This window comes from Ictalurus punctatus, chromosome 5 (genome assembly GCF_001660625.3).
Source record: "Ictalurus punctatus breed USDA103 chromosome 5, Coco_2.0, whole genome shotgun sequence".
Lineage (NCBI taxonomy): Eukaryota > Metazoa > Chordata > Actinopteri > Siluriformes > Ictaluridae > Ictalurus > Ictalurus punctatus.
Window position 1 is genome coordinate 31,657,596 of NC_030420.2, and position 7,327 is coordinate 31,664,922.

General features: G+C 43.6%; 1 protein-coding gene across 6 annotated transcripts in view; it reads left to right on the plus strand.

Moving 5' to 3' along the window:
* The window catches only part of grip2a (glutamate receptor interacting protein 2a), a 36,318-nt gene that overhangs the window by 21,166 nt on the left and 7,825 nt on the right, over nt 1–7,327 (plus strand). For all 6 annotated transcript variants that reach the window (XM_053680435.1, XM_053680436.1, XM_053680438.1 and 3 more), the window contains 8 exons: nt 2,604–2,732; nt 2,956–3,120; nt 4,041–4,224; nt 5,187–5,332; nt 6,022–6,102; nt 6,205–6,268; nt 6,399–6,544; nt 7,113–7,257. In XM_053680435.1, the coding sequence (XP_053536410.1) occupies nt 2,604–2,732; nt 2,956–3,120; nt 4,041–4,224; nt 5,187–5,332; nt 6,022–6,102; nt 6,205–6,268; nt 6,399–6,544; nt 7,113–7,257 (1,060 nt within the window). The remainder of the gene's footprint in view (nt 1–2,603; nt 2,733–2,955; nt 3,121–4,040; nt 4,225–5,186; nt 5,333–6,021; nt 6,103–6,204; nt 6,269–6,398; nt 6,545–7,112; nt 7,258–7,327) is intronic.

The following is a 7,327-nucleotide window of genomic DNA, read 5'->3' on the forward strand; positions in this document are numbered from 1 at the left end:
AGATCCACCAGGATTCAGAAATGGTTCTGTTGGTACAATAAGTCTGGGGAGAATCTACAGGGCTGCTGAGATGATATACTGAGTATTTTGAAGTATTTTAGGTGTGGCCGTGATTTAATATATTAAGGTCACGAGTTTACGTTTCTGAAGATCTGTTTCGTGGTCATGAGATATTTTTTTTTTTTACTAATTGAGACAGAGAAATCAATTGAATTGAATGGCTTTGTCAACAGGAACAGGATCATGAAGATGATTAAAATTTTGCCCTTTACGTCAGTCTTGGAATGACACTAAGACATAATGGAGCGAATCACCTGTTCCTGTTGAATAAAGAACTGGAGGCCACTTATTAAACATGATGTTCACACAAACCCTTTATGTGGTAGGCTCAGGTTACACAATTCATGGCCACAATTTTGATATCTTGTGGCCATAACGTAATAAATTTTGTCTACAAATTGCTTAGTGTCTGGCCACAGTGTATTATTCCTGTAAGTCTGTTTTCACTGTGTGGTGGGACAGTGTGCTCAGGAGGCCAATTCTTCGCAAGTTTTCTTTCGATTTCCGATTCCCATCCACCAATTAAGAAGGCTAACAAGCCAGCCAAATGCAGCTTGTCAAACTACTGCTCATACTGCATCACACAATCAGAGGAAAGTGCTATCCACGCTCTTCTACATACATCAGCTCACATGCACACATGATTGGCGAGGGTCATTGTGATTGACAGGGGAAAGAAAGTGAGAGAGAGAGCGTATGCCCCTCCCACCCAGACAGCATAGCTGGTGCATCTCTAGATCACAGATGGCTGTGGCATCTTTGGTATGTCACCCCTGGGCATCTTTGGTGTGTCATCCCTGGGCATCTTTGGTATGTCACAACTGGGCATCTTTGGTATGTCATGTCACCCCTGGGCATCTTTGGTGTGTCATCCCTGGGCATCTTTGGTATGTCATGTTATCCCTGGGCATCTTTGGTGTGTCACCTCTGGGCATCTTTGGTATGTCACCCCTGGGCATCTTTGGTATGTCATGTCACCCCTGGGCATCTTTGGTGTGTCATCCCTGGGCATCTTTGGTATCTCACCCATGGGCATCTTTGGTATGTCACCCATGGGCATCTTTGGTGTGTCACCCCTGGGCATCTTTGGTATGTCATGTCACCCCTGGGCATCTTTGGTATGTCACCTCTGGGCATCTTTAGTGTGTCACCCCTGGGTATCTTTGGTATGTCATCCCTGGGCATCTTTGGTGTGTCACCTCTGGGCATCTTTGGTATGTCACCCCTGGGCATCGTTGGTGTGTCACCTCTGGGCATCTTTGGTATGTCATCCCTGGGCAGCTTTGGTGTGTAACCCCTGGGCATCTTTGGTGTGTCACCCCTGGGCTTGGGGGTTCGAATCCCAACATTCCAGTCCAAAGACAGGCTCTTTGGCATTTCCAAATTGTTCATAGTGTGTGAACGGGTGTGTTATTGTGCCTTGCAATGGGTTGGCACCCTGTCCAGGATGTCCCCTTTCTTGATCCCCGGGATAGGCTCCAGGCTGCACACAACCTTGTGTAGGATAAGTGATACGGAGGATGGATGGATCTCCCAGTGATAGGACTTTTCTGTTGTACCACATGAAAGCCCAAATGTCCAGTTCTGTTTGTTTATTTTTATATCCATTACATACATTTGTGCATAATTTGTCAACAAATCTCCGTTGTGTTGAAAGTTCTTTGGGGTCCCCCTCTTCCTCCCCCCTTCCCCCCACATGGACATAGGTGATAAAAAGATTTGACATGTGCAACCTCATATATACTGTATACCCCAAGAAAAAAGAAAACAAATTATTAAGTTTTTCAAGAATGAGATTTTGTTTGCGTTTATTTTACAAACATTCCCCAGGAGTCTTAATCATTTTGGCCTGAATATATCTGAGAGACAATACTACTATTTGATGAGAATTATCATTTGTGAAAACAAACGTAAATACCCTTCTCCTTTGTTGAGTGGAACATTTAAATGATTGCGTGCAATGTTTATTTTATACAGTCGGTCTTATGAAGGGTGCCAATAATTCTTCTCCAATTTCATGGTTTTGTCGTGCTCCAGATGGAAAATTCAGGCATTTATTTGTGCTCTTGACTACAAAAGCATCTTCCAAAGAGGTGATTAGTCCTGGTGGGTGTGGCCTGAACTAACTAAAGGTGCGGGCAGGTGGTTCATTTAGCATAATTAGTGTCTGCTCTCTGTCTCACACACACACACACACTTTCACTCTTTCAAAGCAAATCCCAATGTTTTGATTTTTGTTGAAGCTATCAGAGAAAAAAAAATGCTTATTCCTCCATTGCTCTTAACTTTATCCCAGCTGGCGAGGAAATGTAAGAGACAGAGAGAAATGAAAGAATGAATGTGCAGAACATGTGCCTGAAGCAGTGTGGAGAATCTTCTAGAAAGAATCTTTTCCCTCAGCAGGATTTCTTAGCCTATGTCCAAAAGATCATCTTTCTCCTTGTCAAAATCTTTCTGTGTTTTTGTTATATGTGTGTGATTGGTGGCTCACAGACATGATTGTGTGTGTGTGTGTGTGTGTGTGTGTGTGTGTGTGTTTGCAGTGCGTGTCCAGAGGAGCAGCCAGCGTCAGTTCGAGTCTGGTGTGAACTACCTCAATGTCCCTGCACCCACCCACAGCAAAGCCCCATCAACCTTGAGCAACACCACCCCTACACACTCCCACTGCACATGTGAGTGCACCGTCATGCATGCATGCATGCGTGCGTGTGCGTGCGTGCGTGCATGCATATGCAGTGTAAATACACATTGCATGCTGAATAGTAGCTTGCATACTTATGTGACAACTTCTGCCCAATCCCCCCTAACCAAAAAACTAACTGTTCCTAGGTCTTTCTTAGATGAATTAGTTTAAATGAGTTTATTAAATAAATATATGTCTGTTCTGTGTTGTAGCTGTGGCATCAGGCAGCTCGTCTCAGACCTCAGGCTTTCACAGCGCTAAGGGCGGTTCTGGGTATCCAAGCCCATACCCCTGCAGCACTCTGCCCTCGTACCCCTCGAGCCCACGCAGCACCACCTCCAGGAGGAAACCCAGGAGACCTGAGCACAAGAGCTCATGTAAGAGAACATTGTCTAACTTTATTCTGCTCTTTTTCTACAACTATAATGATATAATTGCTACAGATCCTCAAAACTGTATGTCTAACATGTTACACTTATCAGATCACCCAGTGAAATAAATAGAAAAATATATATACAAGGAATGTTTTTAAAATGAGGAAGTTGTGTTGTTGTTTTCTGTCCCTTTTGTGTCTGATCTCTTTCTGTGCTTTTGTTATCTTTCTTTGATCTAATCTAATCTCTCTCTGGTCTCTCTTTTTTGTCTCTCTGGTATTGTATGCTCTCTTTCTTTTTTGTTTCTTTCCTGTCTGATCACTCTCTCCTATCTCTGGCCTGATCTCTTTCTGGTATTGTATGCTGTCTTTCCTTCTTTTTCTTTCCTGTCTGATCACTCTCTTCTCTGTCTTCTGTCTCTGGTCTGAGCTCTTTCTGGTGTTGTCTGATCTCTTTCCTGTCTGATCACTCACTGGTCTCTCTCTTCTGTCTCTGGTCTGAGCTCTTTCTGGTGTTGTCTGATCTCTTTCCTGTCTGATCACTCTCTGGTCTCCCTCTTGTATCTCTGGTCTGATCTCTTTCTGGTGTCTTTGTCTGATCTCTTTATTCTGTCTCTGGTTTCATCTGATTTCTTTCTTTACTTTTGTCTGTGCTCTCTCTCTCTCTCTCTCTCTCTCTCTCTCTCATTCATTCATTCTCTCTGTCCTGTTATCTCTCTCTTTTTATTCTCACTTTCTCATCTCATCACTCTAGTCTATATATCTCTCGCTGGTCTGTCGTTTGCATATTTTCCCATGGTCCTTCTCCCTGTGGTCTAATCTCTCTTTGGTCTAATGTGATCTCTCTCAGCTCTCTCTTTTTTTTTTTTTTTTTTTTTACCCCCCTCTGATCTTTTTCTCTTTGTCTTTCTGCCACATCATCAGTGTCTCTCTCCAGTACGGTGGGTGTTGGTGGTCAGGTGGTGCACATTGAGAATAATGAGGTGGTGCTGAGAGGAGACCCACTCACGGGCTTCGGCCTGCAGCTCCAGGGAGGAGTGTTTGCCACGGAGCCACTGTCTGCACCTGCCTGCATCCGATTCATAGAGCCCGACTCACCTGCTGAAAGGTGATTGTGTGTGTGTGTGTGTGTGTGTGTATGTATGTATACACTTGTGCTTACGTGTGACATTCTATACAATATAAAGATTGAAGAATTATGGTTCAGATATCTGTAAGTTGTGTGGTGAGCAGGATTTTGTAACATACTATGTTTGATCAAAGACTGTAAAATAATATTACTTAATCTCATTACTGTAGGCAATATAACTCCATTTTCCCTAAGTAGCTCACTATATTTAAGATGCAGTCAGATGCCAAGTGAGCTGTAATGAAGGCACAACACACAGCTCATTAGCCAACAGTGGATCTGTACATTACTGTATATTAACAAGGGAGATGAGGATGCTTTACACGGAAATGTATGTGTTAGTTGAAGAGCGGTGACAAATTAACGCAGTAAGGTGTTGGAACACCACGAGCCTCCAGAACAGGTTCAGTGCTCCTTGTTCCCTCGGCAACAAAGCTGTTTCCTCAGTTGGTGGTGTTGTGATGGAGGTGGAGAGTGCTGTCACTGTCATAATGTCCTAACAAATCTCCCGTAGTTGTTCAGGGTTGAGGTCTGGTGACCGTGAAGCCCGTAGCGTATGATTTTACATCATTTTCGTCCTCATCAAACCGTTCCGCTAGGCCTTGTGGGTGTGGGCGGAGTCAACTTGGAAGTGACCACGCCCATTAGGAGAGAAATGTTTCATTATAGCATAAAGGTGATCAGAGAGGAACCGCAGATTGATTTACATTGATGCTTTCATCGAAGGTGATGAGTGAAGCCAAACCACGCTCGCAAAATAAATAACCGCCCCTGTCCATGCAATAATTAACCAACGCCGTCAGAATCGTGAATTCAGCAGCGCTACGGTATAAAGGCTATTAAAAACAAACCTCTCTTTCAAACCAGTTATTAATTCTTTGGTTTTTCTCAACTTCCGTGTTGTGAGGGACCCTGTTATTCATCAGTCAGTTATTTTGTAGGTGTGGAGTGCTGCAGGTTGGAGACAGAATCCTCTCTATAAATGGAGTCCCTACTGATGACGGAACGCTGGAGGAAGCCAATCAGCTTCTTCGAGACGCAGCTCTGTCCAATCAGGTCACGCTAGAAGTCGAGTTTGACGTTGCAGGTACCCGAATGATGTTGCAGCACCTCTTGTGTCTTTCCATTCTTTCATGAATGAAACTTTACAGATTAACTCAACAGCAAGGATAATGTACATCTCGACAGTGTGCGCTGCAGTACATGAGCGATAACCAGATCTATGAAAAACACTTATTTTAGATATTTAACACGATATGATTTAGATTCCGAGGTGATGCGTTGTACGCAATAATCGTGTTATACAGTGTAATTCTGTATTGTGCAAACAGTTTCATTTTGATGAGGAAAAAAGTGTTCGAGGAGTAGAAGAAGGCTACTGGGACTTGCAGGCACATAGGCCACGCCTCCTTTTCATAAGACTGACAGGCATGGGAGCCATACCTTCTTCACTGAGACTGACAGGCAAAGAGGCCACGCCTCCTTTTCATAAGACTGACAGGCAGAGAGATGACATCTCCTTCCCTGTGACTGACAGACATAGAAGCCACTCCTCCTCTACTGAGACTGGCACAGAGGCCACACCTCCTTATTTGGACTGACAGGCAGAGCGAATCCTGAAGGAAGAGACGGCGCAAGAGAGAAAATGAAATTATTAATGTTTCTAAATATTTACACGTGATATACGTGTGTAGTGTTGGACAGAGATTGTTGCAGTTGTGATTGTCAATCAGACAGATTAACCACTGTGATTTATTTGCGTACGTACTTTGTCAGAATCTGTAATCCCGAGCAGTGGTACGTTTCACGTGAAGCTGCCAAAGAGGCGTGGGGTAGAGGTGGGCATTACTATCAGTGGTAAGTAGTGACCAAGAGGTGGCTCTGTTGCTTAATAACACACACCAGCCAATGCATAATACAATTTCTATATTAACCGAATGAAATTTTATAACGTCACAGCCAGCAAGAAGCCAGGCCGGCCTCTGATCATCTCTGAGATAAAGAGAGGAAGCATCGCTCACAGGTAAATTCACCATGAAGCAACATTTTATGTGTCCTTCATGCAGTTTAACACCACTGTTAACTGCAAGAGCTGTGAATATAGAATACTTGCCATTCTGTACATGCGTCCTGTATGGTGTGTGTGAGTACAGAACAGGTACACTGGAGCCTGGTGATCGATTGCTTGGCATAGACAACGTAAAACTCGAGCACTGCGGAATTGACGAAGCGATGGCGGTCCTCCAGCAGGCTGAGGACATGGTCCGACTGCGCATTCAGAAAGACGAGGACAACTTAGGTGCGTGTCTCATTCATAAAGGGCTGAAGAAAATAATAATTAAGCACATGGTGGGCTTTGTATTCTCAACAACTGGTGTTAATGATAAAAGCACATATAATATATGCCTCATTGATATAATCTCATGAACACACCAAGATCTACTAATATATGTGTACTAATATAGAACATACTTATTTATATTGTTGATTTACTGCATGCGTTCACCAAAACTCTGCGGGTCGGGGAAATGCTCTTGAGGTATAGGTACAGAGCTTTCAGTAATCAAAATTCAACCAATTCTTCCTCCGTTTTGAATTCGTTCGGGAAGCAGACCAACATCCTTATTTAGTTTGGCACATTCGGTTATAGTGCCTTGCGTAAGTATTCTCCAGGTTGTAACTCGAGTTTGTAAAAAAAAAAAAATTAAACAAATGCCACCCCACAACTGGGAAAGATCAAGGGGGTGAATACTTTTGCAAGGCACTGTATAATGCTCTCCCTGGGTTTTTTTTTTTTCCAGTTGTAGCTGTTTATGATAATGTTTAGGTTTTGCAGCGTGATGAATATTGAGTTGCGTGTGCTGTAGATGAGCTGGAGTCGTCAGGCTCTGTGATTTTCACTGTGGAGCTGAAGAGACACGGAGGTCCTCTGGGAATCACCATTTCTGGCACTGAGGAGCCCTTTAACCCGATCCTCATCTCCAGCCTGACCCGTAACGGTCTCGCACACAGGTACACACACACACACACACACACACATATGTACATGCGTACATGCGTGTATAGGATGTGCATGAGGGGT